This window comes from Brachyistius frenatus, unplaced genomic scaffold (genome assembly GCF_029030835.1).
Source record: "Brachyistius frenatus isolate BFR_SWC_R1_liver_20210118 unplaced genomic scaffold, ASM2903083v1 Contig_22, whole genome shotgun sequence".
In the NCBI taxonomy this organism is placed as follows: domain Eukaryota; kingdom Metazoa; phylum Chordata; class Actinopteri; family Embiotocidae; genus Brachyistius; species Brachyistius frenatus.
In genome coordinates this window covers 1,423,699-1,450,000 of record NW_027210621.1, presented here as the reverse complement: position 1 = coordinate 1,450,000, position 26,302 = coordinate 1,423,699, and the positions used below count along the sequence as shown (strand labels likewise).

The 26,302-nt window shown below is 42.8% G+C and overlaps 1 protein-coding gene across 8 annotated transcripts in view; it reads left to right on the top strand.

Moving 5' to 3' along the window:
- The window catches only part of tenm2a (teneurin transmembrane protein 2a), a 203,079-nt gene that overhangs the window by 113,668 nt on the left and 63,109 nt on the right, over positions 1 to 26,302 (top strand). Inside the window, exon 1 of one of the 8 annotated variants that reach the window (XM_069696827.1) lies at positions 22,486 to 22,516. The exons of the other annotated variants lie outside the window; for them this stretch is intronic. Within the exon in view, the coding sequence (XP_069552928.1) occupies positions 22,501 to 22,516 (16 nt within the window). The 5' untranslated portion in view covers positions 22,486 to 22,500. Of the gene's footprint in view, positions 1 to 22,485; positions 22,517 to 26,302 lie in introns of those variants that run through there. 8 annotated transcript variants of the gene reach the window in all.

The window sequence follows — 26,302 nt, the reverse complement described above, 5'->3', positions numbered from 1 at the left end:
ATTGAAAAGAAATCTACTGCGTGTGTATGTGTGCTCTTTTATATGTGCATTTCAGTGTGCCTCTGCCTGCCTCACCAAGACTACCCACTACTTACTTGCTCCGTGTAGCCTCCATAATATCAGGATAATGCACTGTGATTCCTCCACTCCTGCACCCTGTGTACTCTCCAGAGATTTCTCCGTGGAGAATTTCTTGGCCGACTTGAGCCTTGCACTCCTCCGCCGTTGTCTGTCTGTCCTCATCCCGCTGTTGTGCACTAAAACAGATCATAATTATTGTCTTAGCATCCTTCATGTATAATTTATCATCCGTTTAGAAGCGGAGGTGCATGCAATTAAATCTAGAGGGAGCTTCTGTCTTTCCAAATCGCCCCTTGCTCTCTCCCTTTCATAATTTCTCCTCCTCTACTCTCCAACTCTCTCACATGCGCCGCAGCTTTCAGTCATGTCCTTTTACTCTCTAAGTTATTCTTTTACTCTACGCTATTGTGCATCCCACTTCTCTCTGTCTCTTCCACTCAGTTTTTGAGTCCTTTCTGCCTTCCCTTTTCTGCTCCCTCCTTAATATCCAAATATGTGATGTAAATTCAGTAAATCATGCAGAGGTGTTCCTTTTTCTTTCACTGTATCCATTTTCTTTTCATCCTTCACTCTTTTGCTCCCTTATTCCCTATCTCCCAAAGAGAAAGAAGAGGAGAGGAGAGGCGCAGAGTAATTGGATTCCCCCTAATAGCGAGGGTAATGTTGACAGTACATAAATCCTGCCACTGAAATAGCGCCTCGTTTATCTTCTGATTTTGCCTCATTGTTTTTCGGCGCCTGTTTCCCACCCTCAGCTTCCTCCCCCACTTCGAACTACTGTATATGTTTTCCCTCCATCCTTCCTTCCTTGCCCCTCTCTCCCTTCATCTCCCCCAGGGTCTCATCAGGTAGCCTTGATTGTCTAGATGGGCCCCGTATGGGACAATGCGTCTCCACACAAATTGGTCGACACGGTTTGTTTGCTGCCAAGCAGATATTGGAAGGAACAAGGCGTGGAGGAACATAAACTCTAGACGCAGATAAAAGGGAACATGCACGTTGCATCAGCTATGTGGTGCAACATAAGGCTTACAGCAAACAATGAAGGATGCACTTGACTCCTCTCTGTGCAAATAAAATCTGTTCCTTCTCTCGCCCAACATATTTTGCATCCGTGCCTTCATCTGGTTTCAAGGATGGTGATACTTCACAAGGACCTTAAATCACATTCAGTGTCAGATCTGTAGGTTCCTGTGTGCCTGTGAAACAACCACTCACTTAATAGCTTATACAAATCAGCTCCACGGTATTCATGCAAATTCTACATTGTCACTGCAGCGATTTAGTGTCACACTTCTGACAGGAGACAAATGAATAAATAAAAATGGTCAGATTGTGTGCAGCAGAGGGTGAGATATCCCGATTTATATTTACTAATAAGGGTCAAGCCCGTAGAGCGCTGGATCTTATTCCATAATTAACTTAATCAGCTTAATAGTGTCTCTTTATTAGATTTCTTCCAAACTGGTAAACATCCACCTCTCTGAAACTCCACATTTGTGTCCCAGGCTTCCTGTTTTAATTGTCTGAGATAACACACTGCATGCATTACTATGACATCATCAGTTATTTTATTTTTTTACTTTTAAAAGCTCCTAAAGAGGCACAGATACAGCTGTTGTCACAGACTGAGTGGTAACAGCTATTGGTGGAAGGAAATTGAGTTTATCTACTCGAGTTCAATTTTAAGGTACTTGTAACAAACTTCACTATCTTATAAAAGTATAAGGATTCCAACATGATCGATGGACATGTTGTACCTTTTACTCTACAACAGCAGAAGTCGCTTATTATAGCTATATTTTGTGTGTACTTGTAGGTCTGTGTACTTTTGGCTTGTACCCCTTAAAGGAAAATGATTGGACCATTTTCTGTCACATTATTAGGCAGTTCCACCACGAACTGATTTCTGCTCTAAACTGTGGATACTCATAATGGTTTAAAATAAAGTAATCCATTAATTAATAAAACTTAAAGGAAATTGGTTTACAACACAAAATACCAAAATCCATCTCCACAGTATGATGAAATAAATAAACTGGAATAAAAGCTTTTTAAAGAAAAACAAAAAGACACAAGCAAAGAGGATGGAGAAGAAAACAGCTCAGAGGTTTGAAGATGATAGAGATAAAGAGGATAATGTTTGTGTCACGCCTTCTTTCTCCTCTCCTCCAAACAGCGAGTGTCTCGCAGTTGATCAGCTATGAACGGCCCTTTATAGCTGTATTAGGAGTTCGCATCACACACACACACACACACACACACACACACACACACACACACACACACACACACACACACACACACACACACACACACACACACACACACACACACACACACACACACCCTCAGCCATCCTCCCTTTCATGCTCTTTCAAGATCCAGCTCATTGACGTGGGGAGCCCAGGTCAGGTCAGCTAATCAATCACCTGTGTGGCATTTGAATTGTTTGGTCTGTCTATAGGCTTCCTGTGTACTTGCTGCTCTGATCTCCTCGGCAAACACAGGAACACTGACAAGGTGAACCGCGAGAGAGGAAACTCGTTACAGAAGAGGTGTGAGTACCATAGGTTGCATAGTGGTATACGTGCTGTTGCTGTTATCGACAATTCCGAGAGTCAAGCAAAAGCATCAATGTCAAGTCTCGCTTTTTCTCCGTGCATTCCTTGTTTGCTGGTCCACTCATACCATGAGGATGACATGTGCTCTGTATTTGATATATATTGTTATTCATTTGGTTTTTTTCTCACAACACATCAAAGCGCGTCTAAATTGAAGGAGGCCACAAATGTAGTGTTATTTGTTGTTTTCCCTGGGTGGTTAGCAGCGGCTCCTAACACACCACACAATCATTTAATTGGATTGTCAATCTGGAGAAGCCCACTTCCTCCCCTGTTTAACACTCTCACATAATAACACGCTGCAGCCCTCGGGCGCTGTTACCTTAACCACACATCATAATCATATAATAATCTGATTTTATCTGTCGCCAAGCCTGATCTCGGGTTAGATGCTAAAGACGTGTTGGCAAGTGGATAAATCTAAAGTAAAATGATATAAATACAGGAAGGAGAAGAGTAGGAAGGAAGCCATTTTGTCTTGCGGTGATGTCCCCGTGCCACCACTGCCACCTCCCCCTCATGCTTAGCTCTGACATCTTTCTACAACCAGTCAATAGGTCACATTTCTTATTACACTCTGCCACTCATCTACACCACCTCCTGCTTGTACAAACAAAACACAAACATGGACTAACACACCTAGAGGCTATAACAGCAGACTCTTCTTTTATTTTTTGCTCCCTTTGTAGGTGAGTCACCACACTCCTCTTCCATCCGTCCATGATGGTTACAATCTCATCCCTCTTCACCTGTGCTTTGTTATCATATTTCCAGCACAATTTTTGTCCCTATTTTTATGCCAATGTTTATTCACCCTTCTCAAATCCTCTTGTCCACTTTGCCCTCCATCTTCTCCCCTCCTTTCTTCTCCTTCTTCGCACCACTTCCTCTTCCTCCTCCTCCTCCTCCTCCTCTTTTCTCGCTCCTCTCCTCTCATTTTCCACTTTGCTGCTCTTCTCCTCATCAGTCAGTCAGCCTGCGGTCTGACAAAGATGCAGGGTCTGATGACGGCTGCCAGACTGCGAGCACATATCTGCTCACCAACAAACATATTTCCGCATTTAGCATACAGCAAAGAATAGGAAAGAAAAAACACATGAAAATGGCAGGAAGATAACCGAGTTCCATCTGAATATCCATGCATTAATTTCCCCTAAATACAACTTGCAGGCCTGCTGTCAAAAAGAGAAATTGCTAATTCACTGACATCTTCTCTTGACATTATAATTGGGAAAATGTGTGAGGAGATCAAGTTTAAAGCCATTGTTTGTATGCCAAGTGATATGGTAGATGTTATCTATCCAACTGTTTTTTTTATTCAAGGCCACCATATAATAATTATTGCCAGTCACCTCTGTAAACAAACTGTGAGGCTGTGAATATGCTCTCCATAAAAGCTATCACACTGTGCATTCAATTTTCACATTGTTTGGATAAAATCAAAAGGCCATCTCCCCATTATTGCGCCTGACTGTGACCATTTTTGCTGTCTTTGCCGCCTTCTGCTATATTTGACCGGTGTGTTGTGCAAACCAGTGTTTAGTTCATGTTTGTCAAGCTGGCGTTTAGCTCCTCAAAAGTATCGGAGCAGGACTTAGCTGCTTGATGAGGCAGCGGAGATAGTGATTTTTTGCCTTCACACACGGTGGTATCAAAGGAGATATAGTTTATTTTTACTGAAATGAGTTTGATTCGGTCTTCTCTTTTGTAGCGCAGAGTAAACAGGTACAGCAGGCCTTTGGTTTTGGCATACTGATATCCTGTGGGAGTTGGTCTATGAGCAAAGATTAAAATATGCACAGTTTGATTTTGAGGAAAGATGTCCCCAACCTTGCTACTTTTCCCTCCAGCGCTCTGTTTTCATCCCCTGTTCCCTTGTTAGTCTGCGTTTTCCATCTCCTGGGTTTTCAGAGGAACGAGTGGGTGATCGGTACGGGGACCTTCAGCGTGTGTGTGTGTGTGTGTGTGTGTGTGTGTGTGTGTGTGTGTGTGTGTGTGTGTGTGTGTGTGTGTGTGTGTGTGTGTGTGTGTGTGTGTGTGTGTGTGTGTGTGTGTGTGTGTGTGTGTGCGTGTGCGTGTGCGTGCATGGATGCCTGTGTGGAAATATGTGCAGCATGCTTGAAGTGAGATAATGTGATGGAAAGCCAAAGGAATTGATGTGCAAAAGTTGCATCTGGTAGATTCACCAGCAGGGACAAGGGTGCAAAGCCAAATTCGCTCCCATAGTCATCCGAGTGCGGCACAAAACACAGTCGATTCCATTCTTGGAGTGCAGAATTTGGGGATTTATAGAAATGGGATGAAGGAAACGGAGAACAGACAGTGCTGGCCCTATAGAAGTCAATCTGTTCCCCACTCTTTTGTTGGTTAAAAAAAATTGCCCACGAAAAAAGGGCTCGGCTTTAGACTCAGCCCTCTTCTCTCCTGCTACCGCTTTCTGTTATGGATGTAACAGTTAATCCACAACCACAAGTGCCATCAAGCCCCTTCTGCTACTTTCACTAACACTCTTCCATACACGCTTTTGGCTCGATTTTCCTTTTTCTCTGGACTGTATGCAGCCATCCAAAACCCCCACGCCACTCCCTTTGCTTTTTCACATGTAGTCATATGCTTGAGTTTCTGAGTCAAACTGGCAGAAAAGGGAACTTGTCATTGCACGATGTCAGGCAGATTGCATGTGTCGAAAAGAAAACCATGACAATTTACTCTGATTTTCTGTGGAGCACTTGAGACAAACACATTCAGAAACTCCACATTTTCAGCCAAAAGAAACTTTTAGAAAAGCATTTGTTAAATGGATCATCAGTAAATGAGGCGCTGCCTGTTAAATGAAGAATCGAATAATGTGCAGTTAACGATAAACAGAACCTCATCATCAGCCTGGTCTAATGATAGTCTAATTGAATTTTTTCATGGCAAAGAATTAGAACGATCATTTTGACAGTGTGAGCCACAGGCTATGATGCAGCTCTGGATTGTCGATAAAAATAGTGAGCCATTTGGATCTGTCATTTCCTGAGTGTTTTTTTGTAAGCTTTAATATTTCATGTTTGTTGTTTTAGGATCCACTGTAACCCACACTGGTGCCTCCGACTTACTGTATAGCATTTTTTTTATTTTCTGCTCCAGTAAAGAACTGATTAAATTGTTATACTCTCTAACAAATTTTAACCCAGACACTGATTACATTTTCAACTGCAGAGAATGTATATAAAGTCCTTAAATGAATTGCATTTTCCCATTCTCTTAGAGTTACTGTATCTTAGCCACCGTGTGCTCCCACAGCCTGCTACCAAGGGTGCCTCCAGATGTGACCGAAGCAAGGCTGCCTCTGTCTCGGGGCGAATCGCACCAGATGGGGGGGAGGGGGAGGGGTTGGGTTGCGCAGCAGCTAGATAGATGGAAGCCAGGGGCCTTGAGGCAAAGAAGAGCCCTGTGACATTGAGGGTCACAAGTGGCCGCAGAGCTGACAAGATGAGAAGTGATATGCCCTCACCATTTCTGTCAGTCACGCCGCCTCATTAGAGACAGAGAAAACGGGAGAGGAAGTATTCAGAGAGAGACGGCGGGAAAAGGAATTCTATCTGTGGTATTTATGTTAGCAAGACACCAAGTTTTAGCAGTCTCACAATCATAGGAAGTCTCCGCAGCTGTCGAAGAACCGAGTTCAAAGATTGCTAAATTAGCACAGTGTGTGTTTGTCACACTGGCATAGCAATGAAGTGTTGCTGCAGAGGCAGCATGGATTTGGTGCACAGGCTTGGAAGCAAAGGGAGGGTGAAGGGCAGAGGATGGGGTGGTGGTGGTGGTGGGGGAGAGATAACGTGAAGGCATGAAATATTAACCCCTGGCTAAACACCCAAGCTTAGCCGCCTGTGAAATCCCACTGTGGACAATACTAATACAGGCATTCACAGGGGAGGTGATAGGGCCCTGTTGCACCGCCAGATGGGAAGTGTGCATTAAGAAGCTCTCTCGTATTCATACACCCATAATAGGATCTATAAGACGAAAATCCCAACAGTCATTTCAGACGGAACAATACTGCAGAATTCAGAAATATCTGCATGCACACACACACACACACACACACACACACACACACACACGTTTCTCCCTCTCTCTCACACACACACACGCACACACACACACACGCACACACACACACACACACACACACACACACACACACACACATAAACACACACACAGACACAACATCCTTTGCCTCTGAAGCTAAATAGTTGATTGATGGTCTAAGCTGTGAAGAAATGCTCTCCTTTATGTCTCTAAAGGTTTGTAATTGCTGCAGTGAAAGGATGCTCACTCGCCTGGAATATTGATCCTAATGGGATTACTATCCTGCACCAGAGAGAGGGTGATGGAGAGAAGGAGATGGAGGGAAAATGGGAGAGGGATGAGGAGGGGTCCGGACAGAGAGGTGAGCAGATAGACAGAGGGAGAAGTCTAGTTTGTCCTTGCCATTTTTCATTGATCTTCTCTTTTTCACCACAATCTTTAGTAACAACTTCCGTACGGGAACGATAAAGCATCGCTCTGGTAATCAGAGGTGGAGAAAATACTGGGAATAGAAATGTGTTTGTGTGTGTGTATGTTGGAGGGGTGTTCTCAAGGGAGAGATCATGAAGGGGCGATGCAGGCCTCCTTCCTCCCGGTCCTCTGGGACTGTTGATGTTGTTGTTGTTGTGGATGCAGCAGTATGGATGCTGCTTATGTCCCGGCAATGGCAAACAAAAACAGGTTCAAGCAAAATGTGGGAGAGATGAATTCGGAGATTGTTAAAAAAAAAAAAAAAAAAAGGGTCAAGACTTATGTAATTGCAGAGTCGCAAGTGTGTAGCTGGCAGAAACTGAAATAGAGAACAGCCATATGCTCTCTGTGACCATATTGTAATTCTGGGAAAAGTACAGCTCACTGCCTCTCCTGATTATTTTCATCACTGTTCTGATTCCCCCCCTCCGCCCTCCTCATCTCTCAGAATTAATCAGCGTGGAGGGCCATCAACCTGTCCGTCATTCTGTCCGTCCCTCCGCCTGCCCGTTTGACTGCCGTAACCCCAGATGGGAGGCATGGCCATCAGTGTGGGGCCAGACTGTTCTCCGCAGCTAATTGAAATGTTACGACAAGGCAGAGTCACGGAATCTGCATGTGCGTGTGCCTCAGCTGATAGCCCTTCTGTGCATGTGTGTGTGTGTGTGTGTGTCTGTTTCTGTCTGACCATAATGCTGGTCATCTGCCTATGTTGTGACTAACTCCAGGCTCATTCCATGCTGCTGAGCCCAAGCACTTAGTGGCACTCACACAAAAGTCACCTTTATGAATAATTATCAGAAACCCATTATGTCCGTTCAGCGGCTCTTGATGTTCCTCTGCGGGAGTGTGTCTTTTCACAGAGAAATGTGTGTACGTGTGAGTCATTGTTTGTCTGGCTTTGAAAGTTTGTTTTTCCCCAGTGGGGGGTTTCAGCGAGAAATGACTTTGCTTAGAGTTTGAAAGGAAGAAAGAGGTAAGGATTATCTACAAGAAGATGTGGTGGGTCGGTGGGGGGAGAGCTGATGAACAACAACAGGCTCTGCAACAAACTGTAGCCTAGACAATAATAATCAACTGCAAACTGACTAACTAAAAGAACAGAGAATATTGCCGAACCTACCTGGTGAAAAGTGTCTAACTACACACACATAGAGACGTCTCTCTACCTGCCTGTGGGGTGATTGTAAAAATGAATTTTCAATACCTTCAAAGGCCTGTAATGCAGCCAGCAATTTCATTTTGACAGACACACTTCTAAAGCTGCACCTTTTTTTTTCTCTGCAACACAAAGGAAACTCACAGTGTGTTTGTGTGTGTGTGTGTGTGTGTGTGTGTGTGTGTGTGTTTGTGTCCGTCAGTGTGTGTGCATGTGGACTCAGTAGTGATCAGACTCCCACAGTGTCGTCTCAGCCTTTAAGAACTGCAGGAGACTTGTAGAGGACAAAAAACAGCATGAAAGGAGAGAGAAAAGAAAGGAGGAAGAAGAAGAAGGGCAGTGTCAGGTTCACTTTCCAACTGTGTGTTTGCATTACTTTGTGAAACTACACTTTTTGACAAGGGGGTCTTTGCGGCATGATAATCAGAGCGCTGACATAAATCCTGCTGCTTAAAATTGCTATCCAACATGATAAGCAAACAGGTTTTTCAATATGAACTACTGCATGGGAGGCACCACGTTTTCACTGGACAGATAACATGTTTACACAAATCGGCATCACTCAACTTCAGCCATCAGATGGACAGTTTATTAACAATGTGTCGACTCACACTCCTGTTTGGAGAACATTTAAATAACTGCTGACATGGGCCAATGTCCTCTTGGGCCACACAAATATACGCAGATGTTGACAATGTGGGCGCAAAAAAATTATGGTCCACCTTCAATTGTGTTGTATGCAGATGGATATCATATAAAGTACAGTGGAAAAGTTTAATGCAGAGTAAAGTGAAGATGTTTTCAAAAACAATGTCATGAAGCACTTTTATTTCAATGAACTTTACTCAAAGTGCTGCAAACAAAAAACACTAAATCAAATGAATATTTTGAGTGACCACCCATTGTCTTTGAAACATAACAAGCTATGCTTGCGCACAGTTTTTCATGTATGTGCGTTGGTCCAAGTATCTTGGAGAACTTGCCACAGTTCTTGTGTGCAATTTTTGTGTCTCAGTGTCTCGTGTCTCTTCATGTACTCCCAGACAGACTCAATGAAGTTGAGATCAGGGCTCTGTGGAGGCCTCACCATCTGTTGCAGAGCTCTTTTTTGTTGTTGCTGAAGATAGTTTCTTATGTTTGGGGTCGTTGTCATGCTGCACAGTTAATATCAGACTCCATGATGGTATTACATGATATAAAGGAATGTAAAGTATCGCAGTCGTGTACTGTATATTCAAAGGCAAAGACATACACTCGTGCCATTAGCGCCATTGCCACGAGTGTTCCTGCAGGTGTTTGATCCTCATGGCAGCCTGTACTTTACGTCAGACTGATGGCCTGGCACTGATCGTGTATGACACAGGCAGCCGCAGGGAGCCCCAGTGACAAGAGAGAGCCACACATTCTTATTTCAGGCATGACATCACTGGCTGTGACCTCAGAGGCGGGGCAACGCCAAAGGCGCCGAAGTGCCTCGTTTGTTGAGCAGAACAAGAGTTTAGAAAGACAGAGATTATGATTTTTCTCTGTGAACCATTTATTGTATTTGTGCTGTTGTTGAAATCAACAGACTGTGTCAAACAAACACACAAGACAAGCATCTGTATTTGAGAGAAAACCACCTCTGTCCGCGGGGGGAAAAAAGCCGAAAGGCACTGCAAAAGAGGCAATCATATTGCATTGTTCTCTTAACTGCTAGAGTACCTTGTTTTGGCTTCAAAATGACATTGAAAATGTAACTCAGAGATAGTTGCCTGCCATTCAAATTTCTCAGGTGCACAGTGGATGTGCCGGGCAAGCAGATGACAAAAGTTCCAATTAAAAAGCTGCTCCAGTATTCAGTATTTCACATGAACAATGGGTGAAATAACAATCTATAATGTGAAAGGACTCAGATAATGAACCCACAAGGAATTATCAACCAGTGTATCTCAGCTCTTTGGAGTGTTTTAGTGTCTTTCAGGTCACTGTTTTGATGTCACAGCCCACAACTTTCTGGAAACATGTTTGGAAGGGTCAACATGGCAGTGATTGTGCAAAAAAAGAGACTCTTGTAGTTTGTTTAAACACTTCGTTCGGTTGGGCAGGGAAAATGTCTGACTTTGACACTGGAATCCTAGAATATTTACATCGCATCTCCAAGCTGCATTCAAAATCTTTTAACAATGCCCACAGCTTCTCCCTAAACTGTACCAAGTAGCTTTAGTTACTTTAACCTAATAAACCCTAACTGTACTAGCTAATCACGTCAGATCCGGGTCTTCTTTTTAAAGCACTTACAAAACACGCTATTTTCCCTTTCAGGTATGAGCACTCGTTGTTATCCACTGACATGAGCAGAACAGAGTTAAATCCTCCACTTTCACACTGCAGTTGCATTATCAGCATCTCGTGAGAGTTTTCTTACTGATCAAAGTTTTTCCATAGTGACCCCTCCTGGTTGGCTGACTCGAGGGAGATGTGGTTGGGGAGGTGGGGGGCTCCAAAAACGTAGATTATCTGTGATTGATGATATCTGGAAGACAGAGTAGATTATTTCAGATTTATGGTGTCGGAGGAAGAGCCCCATTTTTAAGCAGGTGATTATGGCTGCAGGGCTCCGCAGGTTCTTCGTGTGTTTGTGTATGTGTGAGTGTGCATATTTTCCAGGACACAGTACCCTGAGACTGATGTGCCACGTGTGTAATAAAGAAGCAGTATAATGAGATGCCTAACTTTCTCTCTTTGAATGATATTTTACATTAAAAATGTAAATTAAAAAGTCCCCCCTCACCATACCCCGACCCCCCTCTCCCCATCTCCATGTCCAAAACAATTTTCTGCATGGCTCCCTTGCAGTAGTGGAATAGAGTGTATGTTTGTGTGCGTGCACGAGTGTGTACTTGTGTGTGTGTCCGTCCTCGTCTGGACCCTAACTGATTGTGATTGCATTTCCATCGGATTTTCTCCCGGCGAGAAGGAGAGCGGGGCCCAGACGAAGAAATGGGATCAGAGGGGGAAACTCATCTCCCCTTCCCAGACACATTCCCTTCCCAGAGTGTGTGGTCATGTCCACACGCACACATACACATACACACACACAAACACATTTACTGAATGGTGTCCTCTATTACTTGGGGTATTAGCATTACTAATGAGGTGTGAGAGAGGGACAGAGATGGGGCAAGTGGAAAACGAAAAGGAGGTGGATCAGAGAAACAGAGCGAGAGAGAGGAAGAGGGGTAACTATCAATCTCATTGCGGGGGGGGGATCAATGAGAAAGGTAGAGTGGGAGAGGAAGGCAGTAAGCAGAAATGTATTGGCAGAGAAAAGAGTGAGAGTTTGTAAAAGAAGGAGAAGCGAGGGGGGAAAGATGATACAAAGAATGCAAGTGAAGTAGTGAGAACTGAAAACTGGCATTTAAAAGTATTTGTTCTATGGCGTTGTGTGTGTGTCTGCTCTCCATTTACATACATGTATTATCCCACACATATGTGAGAAGCTGCTAATCATATCTGGTAATCCAGGAGGATTTCACGACTCATTGAGAGGGATGAGAGGATGTCCTGACTCCTTAACAATGGCTTTAAGAGATGCTTTCACCCTTCTTATAGTATATAATGTGTGTGTGCATGCGTGTATGTATGTATGTGTGTGTGTCTGAGCAGAAACAGTCTGCCACCCATTAAACCCATTGAAAACCTGTTCTGATAACAACATTGGCAAGATTATTGTTCCAAGTGCTGCTTATTTCTGTATACAGTTTGTAATTTACAAGTAATGAAACATCCTATAATATGTACATGTGTGTGTGAGGTAGCAAGATGTGTCTGTGCTTCATCCCAGATAGCATCTTTGCTCAAGATAAACCTATTGCTCTGATCACCATTATCAAGTTGGAGAGGAAAAGTGCTTCAGTACAAAATATGGAAAATCATCCATCTCCTCGCGCTCTCATCTCCTCTCTCCATCCATCCACTGCTTTTTTTTATTATTTCATCTGTTTTGTCCTCTCCATCTGGGGCTCCTCCAACTTTTTTTGTTCTCCCTGCACCTCATTTGTGCAATCGCTATCTTCTTTTTATTCTTTTCCCCCCTTCCGCCTCTTCCTGCGCTCTTTCTTTTGTCTGTCATAGCTGGATACAGCGCAGTCATTTGCTGCTATAGTTTATAGCTAGAAGCCCTCTCGCAGAGATAGATGCCTGCCTATGAAAGACATTTGTTTCCTTTACTGTCACTGTGCAATAATCAGCCACTCTAACGCAATCAACATATTGCCCTTGCAGTAAATACAGCTGAGCAAGTGGGTCTGTGCACATTTGTGTGGGCATATGAGCTCCTGTGTGTGTGTGAGTGTGTAAATTGGTAAGGGATGAGGGGATCTTTTTTGGGGGGTTTGTGTGTGTGTGTGTGTGTGTGTGTGTGTGTGTGTGTGTGTGTGTGTGTGTGTGTGTGTGTGTGTGTGTGTGTGTGTGTGTGTGTGTGTGTGTGTGTGTGTGTGTGTGTGTGTGTGTGTGTGTGTGTGTGTGTACCTGTAGTTGTGTGGATGCAGATGGGTGTTTGTGCGTTTTCTTTTCTTTACTTTGCAGTGCATGCAAATGCAGATCCTCCTGCATGTGTTTGCCATGTGACAGAGAGAGATGATTCTTGGTGAAAAACCAGTTTGTTAGCGAATTAGAGTTAATTAGCCAACTTTCAGTTCCCAATGCTGTAATTGGGCCCATTTCTCTCTGTTTCCTCCAGCTGGCGTCTCTCATCCACTGCGGAGAAAGGAGGGGAGAGAGGGATGAGGGGATGAGTCGGAGGAGTTGGTGGAGATGGGGGCGTGTGCGTGTGTCGGGAGGGGGGGGTGCATTACATGTCTGTAGGGGTCTGTGGAGTGCGAGCGAACCGACCCCCTGTGGGGAAGAACCACTTGCACTGGGATCGAGACAGTAAGAAGTATTAACCGAGAGATAATGACGAAAGGAAGGCTGATGGGAATGAAAATGCAAAAGAATGTGTGACATGAAGGCGGAGAGGAAGTGCAGGGGGCGAGGGGGGAGGGGGTGACAGAAATGTTGAAGGATGAGAGGGGAGGCGGTGAAATCATAAGCCATTACAAATTGAGAGAGAGGGATACACAGTGGAGCAGCAGTTTAGGGGCGAGCATTGAGCGGCTGCGTTCAAGTCCGGCTCGTCGAAAACTTTCTCATAGAACCCTTTCACTTTTTCCTTTCCTCTCTGCACCACACTAATAAACCCAGAAATACCATTAAGATAATACTTAAAGAATAAGCCACAGCAGGGGCCGGTGGAGAAATAATAATTTAAAAAAAAAATGGTATGGAGTGGCAGAATGGGAGAGACAAGGGTAGTGAAGTGAAGAAGGAGTGATGAAAGAGTGGAACAGGCCCTCTCTTGGTACTGCAGTATGATGATCAGTAGAGTCTAATGAAGGTGCAGATGTCCCACAGGAGTCCTGCGCTCTCTTGACGACCACTGGGAATGGCAATTAATGCACGGTTTACTGAGGGAAGATGCATGCACGCACACTGGCAGGCGCACACATCCAGACACACAATTTACATAAAATGTACCCCAGCCCCACTTGCCATAGTATGAATTCAAACACAGCACAGACACTATATGGTGCATTCAGCCATATTACACTTACCATGATGTAAATGGCTACCACAGAGTGATATTATGCCCCATTATTCCATACCAGCACCAGGCAGAATAGCTCAAGTGATTGCCCCCATTGTGTATGTAACCACCCAGAACTCTCAACAACATGGGCCTCATTCTTTCTGGGGATTCACTGCACAAGGAGCCCTGCTCTCTCTCTGCCGTGTTGCCCTATATTTCATATATAAGCCGTATGTTTTTATCAGTGTGACTGAAATCCCCTCACACCGGCCCTCTGCTCATTATCTTATTGGTATTTTATTCCAGTCTGTGTACCGACAAGAGTGGAGATAGGAGATAGATTTGGAGTGGGGAAACGAGCTACAGGTGGGTGGGTCCTTGCACTGCGGATTAGCGCCGTTGCATGTGTGCCCTGTGGAACAACTACTTTCGGAGCGGGTCACCGAGGGACCTCACAGTTATGTAAAGATGAAAGGATAAACTGCTGAGACAGGAGAGTGGGGAGACATGGACAGAGTAAGAGATAAAGAGAAGTGTGTGTGTGTGTGTGTGTGTGTGTGTGTGTGTGTGTGTGTGTGTGTGTGTGTGTGTGTGTGTGTGTGTGTGTGTGTGTGTGTGTGTGTGTGTGTGTGTGTGTGTGTGTGTGTGTGTGTGTGTGTGTGTGTGTGTGCGCGCGCACGCGTGCTTAGCAAATGTTACAAGCCAAATATGGCTGGTCTGCCCTCTTCTGAGATAAAAGATAAAAGCGTCTGTTTCTGTACCACTGAGACTGCGGTGTAATGGCACTACAAGACTGAAGTTGACACACGTGGTTGGAGAAAAAGGGACGTTGTGGGGAGGGCATTACAGAAAGGATGGGTGGATGACGTCAATATGGTCTGTGACATTTACACTGCAGGGGGTGGAAGATGGGACAGATTCTAGTCCAGTGTTCCACCTCTATTTCTTGTAGTTGAGCAGAAAATTTCTCCTTTTTTTCTGTTTTTCGTCTTCTCTATCCATTGAAATCACCTTGACCTTTTACATATATCAATTGAAATTGTTCTCTCTTTCTCCTCATCTTTCCTTTTTCTCTGTGCTGTATCTATACTTGCTGCCCATTGAAAATGTTTTTGTTGTTGTTTTTTTTCCTTCCTGCCCCTCAAAATGGGCTCAAAAAACATTAAAGTAACAAGCCAAGGTTCTGTATTCAGCACCGGGAGATTCTTTGGCCTAGAGTTGAGACTTTCGGCTCTATAATTCCCCAACTGTAAAAGGATATTGACTTGATTTATTTATGTTTACCAAGGACATGCAGTTTATTAAAGAGGATGGAATAAGCCATCTGTGAAATGTTTTTTTAAAAACACACATGGGCGCACATGCATACACACACTGACAGTTTAGCAGCAGTAGAGGTGCTATCAGTTGTAGTTAAGGAGGAGGAGTCTTAGTTACCTCTAGGTTAATGATCCTCATTAATATGCGCTAATATACCCCAGGTCATGCAGTAATTAAAAATCTCATTCAACGCTCTCAGCTTAAAATGACTGACTTGGCTTCGTTCTACAAAGATTAGCATTTATTATTTGTCTCTGAGGTCTGCAGTTCATAGTGAGGGGTGAGACTGATAGTCTAATGTTGATCATCAAACTGGTCTGTCTGCCTCCTCCAGTGCCTTGTAAAGGCTTTTGCCTCTGCTTGGCTCGGCACAACTGTTTATGAGCTGAACGGGTCTGCAGGTTGTGCCATGGGGAGTTGCATCACGTTTGCAAGAGAGTGTTTGTGCAAAACGGGACCACAAACAAGTTCTCCAAAGTACACACTCAGGCATACACGTAGATGCACAACTGCAGGTGAAGTCCATTAGCATGGGGACTTCCATATTCCTCTGAGTCAGCTGATGTCAGCTGATGCAAGCAGTGCTAACTGTAAGGCCGAACGACAATTGCATGATGTTGCAGAATAGATAGATAGATAGATAGATAGATAGATAGATAGATAGATAGATAGATAGATAGATAGATAGATAGATAGATAGATAGATAGATAGATAGATAGATAGATAGATAGATAGATAGATAGATAGATAGATAGATAGATAGATAGATAGATAGATAGATAGATAGATAGATAGATAGATAGATAGATAGATAGATAGATAGATAGATAGATAGATAGATAGATAGATAGATAGATAGATAGATAGATAGATAGATAGATAGATAGATAGATAGTTGCGCCTTTCACTCTGTTTCAGCTCAAAATCTGCATTTAATTAACATCTGATTTTCTATGACAGTAGCTAATAATGCAATCAGTGATTGGGCTTGCCTCCTAAACTCATTCTGCAAGTGACGAAGAGCTCAAATGGGGCAGTTCAGCAGTAGGATTTTGTCTGTGATCCGATAAAAAAATTTAAATAAAAAAAAAATGTAATATCCAAAATGTCAATTTCATTAACTGAGCTCCACAATTAAACTCAAACTGGGCAAATAAATTGGGCATCTAATATAATAAAATTGTAACTCTATTTATAAAGAGGTATGGAAAGGTAAAACTGTTGAAGAATAATTGCTTAAAAATGACAAGCCAACATCATGTGGAAGCCTCAACAAAGGAGAGCCTTCACTTAGTTCATGTTTAACGACCACGTCATCACCACTTTTGTTCCATCTTTCCTGGTACAAAGGAGCCCGATGTTGTGGTCACTTAATTTTTGGTAACTATTCTTGTTTTCTTTCAGATAAAAACTCAAAGGATGAAGGTTTTTTACCGATGAAAAAACTTAATCTCTGAGTCTTTACAATCTATTGTGGTTCCCGTACTTCACCTGTTGTCACGGAAATTTTGATTCAGCTTGGTTACGTTTTCTTCTTTGCCGCAGTCGGTTTTGTTTAAAGGAGAGAATCACCTTTGTGACAAATTTAAGAAGAACCTTTGTAAAATTCAGTAAAATCAACCAGATTCTATTGTGCCTCCTCCGATAATTTTCTGATACACTCCTTAAAATGCACGCACATGGAAAAGCCAGAGGCACACAAGTGACAGCAGACTGCTGCTTCATAATGCTGCGTCTCTATGATAAACAATACACGCAGCGCTGAGGTGCAGATTGCGTCTGAGACGAGGTGCGAAAGGCTTAAATTTTGCCCAGTGTGGAGACTCCAGCCTTTTTCACCTTGAGAGAGAACACAATGCTCAACAGTAAGCTAGTTAGGGAGAGCATAATGTGGCTTACTGTGTTTTCCAGCTCTCAATCCTTTTTTTCCTGCTGTTACTATAAATAGAGACTGCAGAACATCAAAGCGAGGAGAGGTTTCGCTCAGCAACAGGCCACAGTGCAGTTATTATCCTGTGGCTCTAAATACATCACCCCCCTTTTGGCTGATCCCAATGTAAAGGATACCAGGGACCCTCCATATGTGTGTGCATGCATGTGTTTGCTTATCGTCAAAGGAGACTCTGCTAACTCAGCCTCACAAATTCACTGTCTCACACACACAAACACACACTTCACATAATGTAACATCACACACACAAAAAAACAGATTTCGTTGAAATTGAGTTTTATTCATGACATTACAATACAGCACGCTATCTCTGACTGCACAAGGTTGCAAACTGGCAGATACACGCACCAAACAAATCCGGATCACTTACCATCTCCTCTTCCTCCCGCAGTTCTTTTTTCTCTTTCAAATATTTCTTTTTTCTTTTTTTCCTTTTCTTAAATTGTTTCTCTCTTTGTTTTTCAGCTCTTTTCTGTCCTTTTTGTGCTTTTTACAGCACTAGATTGTCATAGCAACCGCAGCAATTGGCAGATGGTTCAATGGAGCCCTGCAATGTTGAATAGGTATTTGGCACCTGCGCACGTGTGAATATAATACACCTATAGTGTGCTGTGAAATCTAAATGTTTCTGTAGTCTGTGGGCTCTTGTGTTTTTCTTGCCTCTTTTTTTTTTTATAATTCTGTATGCATTTGATTTTTTGATGACCATAGTTTATTCAGATGCTAAATGATTGTGTAGTTTTGTTTTTACGTGGGCTTCGTCTCTTAAAATTTCAAGAACTGTGATCTTTAGAAAGGAAAGTGAAGACATTTTCTATCCACCACAAAAGGATTGTGTGCTGGAGCTGTAACTATTGGCGTGGAAATGTGGGGTGTCCTGAGTTGGTGGAAACATTTAATTTATGGCTTTGATGACTCACATTTAAGTGCTAATTAGTGAAGAAGGTTTGAGCAGTGAATTAAGTTTTTTATTTCTGGCAAAGCTTCTTTGTTTCCAAATGCCTCCCTTGATCTTTATCAGAGCAGTGTAGCTGTCTCATCTTAATCTTTTAGTAAACATTAATTATAGTTTTAATCAAAGCTGGTTCAACTTAAATTAACTTGAACTCACCTTTTTACATGACAAGCAGGTGAACATGCGGACTTTAATTTGTGCTGAAGGCTAATAATCCTCCCCGAATTCTTGGACACAACATGCTATCCATAGTTCACGGGTTTTTTCATGTTTCTAAACTTTCTGCAAATGATTCAGCAGCATTACTGATTGGAAGAAAAGAGCTCTACGCAGGTTTTCATCCCACAGATTTTTGTACCGCAGCATCTAAAATCTTTCTCCAGTTGAAATAACAAACAGAGAGATATTGGTCTTCCAGATACAATATAAATCTAAGAATGTCTGCCCAAAGCTGCGGGCAGGTTTCTGTTGTTTTGTTAGTGTCTCCGCTAAGTGCCAAGACCAAGTGCTATCTCAAGTAATCAAAGAGTTTGTCCATATGTCACTCTCAACCCTTCTCTCAACAGAGAAAATATGGAAGCAGCTTCGCAGATGTCAGAAAATATTTTTCCAACTACATGAAACAGTCATATTTAATGCTGAAAAATGCTTTTCTTTTATTCAAATGTATTGTCTAGGACTGTAAAGTTGATATCACTGTATTATGTAATATGAATGACGAATCTAGAAATAAGTGAATAGATTTTTTTTTAAGCTCCAGGATTTCATCTTTGGCAAGAAAGTACTTTGTAGTTCTTGACACTCTATTATTATATCTATATCCATATATCATATTATTCATAGCAGCACTGGTTCAGCGGGTATACTGTCACCTCACTGCAAGATGGTTCTGGGCCCCTTCTGTGTGGTCCAGCTTCCTCCCACAGTCCAAAGACCTGCATGCTCGGTTAATTAGCGATTCTAAACTGGCTGTGAATGTGAGTGGTGACAGGTGATAGACTGTGTATTTATAGGTGATAGACTGTGTACTTATAGGCGATAGACTGGTCCCTTTGCCCTGCAATACACTCTGGCCCCGTGTGACCCTGTACAGGATAAACCGGTACAGATAATGGATGGATTTTATTATTTGAATGGATTTATAATTTATTACATTTTTTGCTCTAAAATTAACCACTTTTTGATTGATTTCTAAGCATTAGGCAGCCTAGTGAATTAGGCAGCAGCAGAAAACGGATGCATTGTTACATTTTGCAAGTTATTCACACACTAAAACACACACAGACATTTATACACAAATATTTCCTTCTTTGCGTATCTGCTGCTTTCAGCCATTACAGTCCATGTTCAGTGGTAATGGAAGTATGAAAGGATGACTGTCTATCCCTCTGCAGCTGGGTCAAGGGTCTGTGCGTTTTTGTGTGTGTTTTTATGTGTGTCGGTGTGTGCGTGTGTGTGTGTGTGTGCTTGTTCATGCATCCGTGCGTGTGTTTGCATTTATGTGGGAGGAGGAGGCTATTTATTTTGATTGTTTTCAATGAGGGTCCGATGCGTAGAATCCATAACAATACCATCAATCCACAGCAGCAGCCACAACATGGATGTAATTTATATGGTAATGCAGCCTCCATGGTTTCCCCAAGTTACACAGTGGACATCTCTGACAGTGGACAGCATGAGCGCACTGTAGCATCCTAATGCCATGTGTCGACACAGACACACACTCACACACTCACACACAACCACACGCACTTGCGCATACCAGCAACGAGGAGGCATGTTTCAATTAGCAGATGCGGATAGATCGCGGACTGCATATGTGCATCTGGGTCTAAAGGTCGAGTGTATCGCTTTGTGTCACGTTAGGTCTGTCCTCATCTCTCCCCTTCTCAGAGTAGTAAAAAAAACCAGGCTCTTGAGTTAGTTCAGCAGTGAGAAACAACCTCCTGAAGCAGATGTTGGAATTGATAAAAAAAAAAAAATGTTGTGTTAGAATTCATGCCGAGGGTTTCTTTTGCTGCAGCATGCGATGCGGATGTAAATGTGTGTCCATGTGCATTCCATGTGAATGGAGATGCATACAGTACCTATTTGTTTAGCTATTGTTTGAGCTGTGTAGCTTGTGAAAATTCAAATAAGGGGAAATGTGTTATGTGTGATGAGGGCAGTCATCATTCGCTTTGGTCACTGTATTCCTATTTGTTTAAGCCTTATCGTCCATTATATGTCTTCAGTTGTCCACAGGTGTGTATTATGTTGGCAGTGTGTGTGTGTATATTTTTATAATTTAAAAAGAAAATAAATCAATAGATTTTACATATGTTACTCTTTAAAGGTTTTCCGGTCTATGTCTGTCTCTTTGGTAGGGCATCATATCCTTGATGTGACAATCAAGGTATTCAATTCATCATCTCCTTCCCTTTCTTTTTAAAGTTCTCTTAGTATTGTATTAGTTTGTAATTAGTCTCCATTATTCCTATAAACTATGTTATATGGAGGCCAAAGGATATTGTTTAGAGACCACTTATCATGAGAACCTATTACTTCAGAATGACCACAGTGCAATCTTCAATAGAGTTTGATTTGTGATTGAAAAGATGGAACAAGACGAAAGTCCTTCGAGGTGTTCTGCCTTCATCTCTTCATCTCTCTGCTCTCCATGCGATTTTCTTTTCAGATCAATCTTTTTGTGCACAACCTATTGAATTGACTGTAATTTTCCAAGTTTCCAAGTCATATTTGTTCAAATGAGAATTCCTTTTGCTCAGCTTTCATTTTAAAGAGGAAAACCAATCCGCTTTCCAAACGTCCATTAAACCAATTTCCGCTAAATATTGTATGTAAAACTAATAATTGTCGTGTTTTTCTTTTATCTATCATAATTTACTGTTAACCACTAATGCCCACATCGTTTGCACACTCCAAGGGATACATGAGCTGTTTGTGGAGTAGCTCAGCTGATTTGGTGAAAAAAAGCATAAACTGTAGGTATATGTCTAGTTATCTGTTGAACACTACATGTTGGAATTGAGATTGCATGAAAGTCTGAGTATCATCAGCATAAAAGTGACGTGTGTTTTAAATAAATACCTGAGAGACAGCATATATAATGACTACTGAATTGGATCCAGAATGGACCCTTGAGCTACCCCACAACTCAGGGGCTGATTGAGAGGAGTAGTCACCCAGGATAATTTGACAGTTTGAATTCAGTTCAAATGCAATCAGTTACATGTGGACTACAGTGACAGTGACTAATGTATCAGCAAAAACAACCTGTAAGAAGTTTAAGGGAAAATTGTTTTGTCATTTAAAAAAAAAAAAAAAACGGATCTTTTTAAATGAAACGTGCTTCAAATGGGTGGCAACACAGTGGTGCAGTGGTTAGCATTGTCGCCTCACAGCAAAAAAGTTCCGGGTTCAAATTTGGGCCCAGGCCTTTCTGTGTGGAGTTTGCATGTTCTCCCTGTGCTTGTGTGGGTTCTCTCCGGGTACTCCGGCTTCCTCCCACCATCCAAAAACATGCACCTCAGGTTAATTGGTGGTTCTAGAAATTGCCCTTTGGTGTGAATGGTCTTTGTTTCTGTCTGTCTATAAGTGTCAGCCCTGTGATAGACTGGCAACCTGTCCAGGGTGTACCCTGCCTTCGCCCAAAGTGAGCTGGGATAGGCTCCCTATGGATAATGGATGATGGACGTGCTTCAAATGATGAGCGTCAGTGATTCTGAAAGGAATTTAAAAGGCTAAAATCGAGAAACGCCATCATGTACAGCAGAGCAGTGATACTGTAAGTCTGGATAGCACCCTTTTCTCAACTGGAAGGCATCTTCAGCCCCGGCTTAAGGCTGCTTGTGTGGGGGGGATCTGCCTCTTTGGGAAGAGGACCCCCGTTGCTGTGAAGCAATGAGGTGACGGGGGCGAGATGAAAGAGAGGAGCTGAGCACGAGCAGGGGAGAGCTGGAGGCCAGAGAAGAACCCAGACACTCTGTTACACATCAAAGAGAGAGCAGTGATACAATCATCTCTTTAGGCTATGGAAGCCCAACTTTATTAATTAAAACACGTCTGTTGAATCATCTTCTCGTCTCTCCTCTCCCTCTTTACTCCTTTTATCACTCATTTTCTACGATGGCACTGATTACGAAAGGAATGGGCGGAGGAGGAGGGGGGGATCATTTGCGGTATGAAGAAGATGAACTCAAACCATTCCTGGAGAGGCTGCAACATCCATTTGTTGCTCACACATGCAGGCAACAACAGGTGTGCATCTTGCCACAGTCGCACTAAATGTGAAATATGAAAAAGCAATGAATAAGAGGAAAGAGGAGGCGAGGACTTGAGAAAAAGGGAGTGGGGAGGGAGGGAAAAGAGAGGGGGGAGCAGGAAGAGAGATGAGATGGAGGAGACAAACTGCACTGTATAGATAAATAGAGAAAAAAAGGCCCATTGTGTCAGCAGCTGTCTAAATAGCCCTCAGATCAGTGTCAGGCACTATCTGGCATTTGCACTCACATATATGTGTATAGTTAGACACACACACACACTGACTGACAGCTCCCCCTCAGTCCAACATCTGTGCTGACAGCAGCCATGGTAATGAGTCTCTGCATGTGCCAGCATGGGTGTGTCGCTCCTTTTTCCTCCCTCTTACCCCGCGCACAGCTCATTCAATCATTTCACATCGCCCTTATCTTGTTGTTTCGCCCCGCTTTTTTATTCTTCGGCATTTTCTGTCATCGTTGAAGCACATGCTGATTGACTTAGCAGCACAAGCCGCACGAGCAGCAACTAAATGAGAACAAAATCAGAAGTGTAAAGTTGTGTGGTAGATCGGTGTGTGTTTTTTTTTTCCAGTTGCTATCCAGGTGCGCTGTATTTCATGTAGAGGTATGGAGGAAGAGAGGGATGAAAGAAGCGAGAGATGAAGAGATGATGAATGGCTCTCGTTAGAGGGGTAATTTGTCTCTCCTTGTCTGACTGGGCTCCAGCTGTCGCTCCATCCCTCGCTCCACTCCACTCTCCTCTCCTCGGCCTACTACTCCTCACCTCAGCCAGATGGGTGGATGGGTGGACGGATTGAGGCAGGAGCGACGGAGGGAGGGAGAGGAGGGAAGGAGGGAGGGACAGAAATAGAGACAAGGACAGAGAGAAGAGAAGAGAAGAGAAGAGAAGAGAAGAGAAGAGAAGAGAAGAGAAGAGAAGAGAAGAGAAGAGAAGAGAAGAGAAGAGAAGAGAAGAGAAGAGAAGAGAAGAGAAGAGAAGAGAAGAGAAGAGAAGAGAAGAGACTAAGTCAACAAGTAGACTTATATTTAATGTATAATGCCACTTCACAGTAAGGAATGGTTTTGTGTATAAACAATAGATAATACAAAGCTCACAATGAGATGATCCAGTGGAGACATACAGTAGCACAGCACCAAGCAAAGCTTTTACACTTGTATGACTCATACAAGTCAATGTCTGGTGCTCACACCACAATCTAATGATGATTGTGTTTTTACATTGTTGTCAAATCATCAAGGGACACTGCTAATGCTTTTAATACAGTGCTACAGTCTTAGGATGCCTAGATTTTTTTTTTTTTTTCCCCATGATACACTTCTTCTTCACACTAATCAACACTTGCGAGAGAACTGCGGATTCAGAGAGTGAGAGACGGGCACGGAGAGGAGAACTGAGAGATGTATACAGATGGCCGGGGAGGCGGCTGAAGGATGGCAATGAACAAATCGTCAAGAGAACCACGTGAGCTCATTGCCAAGTCTTTGTTCTAATAACACAAAGCAATTTCCACTGACCTTTCCAGAAGTGTAGCGGGCAGAAATGACTGAGTTAAGGATGCCCCACAGCATAATTGCTAAGGAGATTAAAGTTCCCTTAATTGCTTTTGGCCAACTAGTGCAATTTTTCCTTTTTGGTAATTAAAGTAATTTAAAATATTAATAACTGCATTCGCACACGCATAACCTTACGTGCACGAGCTTGCATGCACATAATTGTATATACACGGAATGAAAACATGCAACAGCGAGTCTTAAAGGTGTGTAGACATTTTTCATTGCCCGCTGTCACCAAAAGCCTCATTATACGCCCTCTGAAATATGCAAATATTTCTCTCCATCCTGAGAAGAGTGACTGATCGATTCATTGAGATCAATGACTTTTTTTCTTTTCTCTTTAATCCTTTTTTCATGTCCTCCATTCTGCTCCGTCGCCTCTTATTGCCTCTTCACCTCCTAATTGCCCTCCTCTAATGCTTTCTTCCCTGTTTTTTTTTTTATTGCCAATACGTTTTGTCAGTTCATACCTTCTGGAGTGTCCTCTTTTCCCTGTCCCCCTTCTCTCTCCATTCATTTCTCTCCCAGTCTCCCAGCTGCCCCGGTGACCTCGCCGTCCCTCCCCCTTCTCCAGCCATTTCTCACTGTCCCTCCCCGTCCATCTCCGTTCCCCTCCTGTCTGCCACATTGTTTGCTTTGCCATTGTTTATCCATTTTTCTCTGTTTGCTCTGATGAGATTGACCGTATACACACACACACACACACACACACACACACACACACACACACAGACACAGACACACACACATACCTAAACAGAAGACAAGGCTGGCATCTCTCTGGGGTGTAGTTAACGTGGGGCTGTGGATCGATCCTAGCTCTGGTTTCCATGACGCAAAGCTCTAAGCCGGAGCAGTTTGGACAGCAGGACAGAGGCATCAGTCTGCCTCTGTTTCTATCAAATGCATCTTTACAAAGCCTTGATGGCATCTGGAGTCAAACATGTATTTACTGTGATTAATGCGTTTAATTTCGATGCAGCACAGACAGGCAAGTTAGCCAACAACTATGCCCTACCGCTTTGTTTCTTACATGATGTCTTCATTGATCTTCCTCCCTCCCTCACCCAGGTACTGTTTCCCTGATGTAGGCAGTATTGCACCGTCACCAAAAAGCAAGTCCCTCATCTATCATGGCCTTTACAGATTTTGATTTATGTCAATACTCTGTGATGGGAAGGTGAATGCTGTCAAACTACAATCACACCACACATCTGTATTCTGTTTCTGTCAGTAAGAAAAGGAGGGGGGAAAAAAGACTGATGATAAATTGTTCAACTCTCGTCTTTTTCTTCAAGGTCTCAGTGCTTTTCAGTCTTTCTCGTCCATTCTTCTTCTGTATGAAAAAAAAAGAAAGATAAAAAAGTATGACGGAAAGAAAAGACACTGAAAGGCTTCGCATTACAACTTATCCAAGTTCTAAGTTCTGTGGCGAAAGAAAGAAAAGTTTGTGAAACTAAAGTTGTGCTAGCCTATTTTGTACTTCTCCACCCCCTTACATTTTCGCTTTAGAAAGTGAAGGACAAAAGCGTCACTCAGAAAAGAAAAACAGTTTTATTTGTGAATAGTATTATTTGTTAATCACCTGGGGCAATCATTGTGAACGTGGAATCAGGAGAAAATAGGTGATTATGCTAACACATCTTTGGTTGACTACCTAATTAGTAGTTCTAATAACCTGGGTCCTTCGGTGGATTGACTGGACTCGGTGGCCTCATTCTTACCATATTGTTGATTGATTGAGCTGCAAATATGGCAGACATAATTATTCTATATTTTGAGCCGTCTCTAAATAGAATTTATTAGATTTGTCTTTGTCCTTGATACCAAACCTTTGGAGAGTAGAGAGAATTCTCTCCATCCCTCTCTTCTCTCTGGTGTATGGGACAGCCTGATTGTGTCCACGCATCCCATGGCTCCTACTATTTAAAGACTTGGCTGTTAACTTTCTTTTGTCTTACCCATGTAGAGGACGATTGCACAATGGATGTAGGTTCTCACGAATACCTTCTTCCACCATTCGTTTCCAAGAGGGGCTGTATAACATTTTAAAGAAGAGGAATTCTTCCACTTTGAAATAAAAAGTTGAATTTTATAAAAGTGCACGCTTGCTCAGCTTTAATATGCCCCTGCTATTTTTTTTATCATTTCGTCTAGTATCACCAGTAAAGTATGGTGGCAAATGTCGGCAGATATCAGTGCATAACTG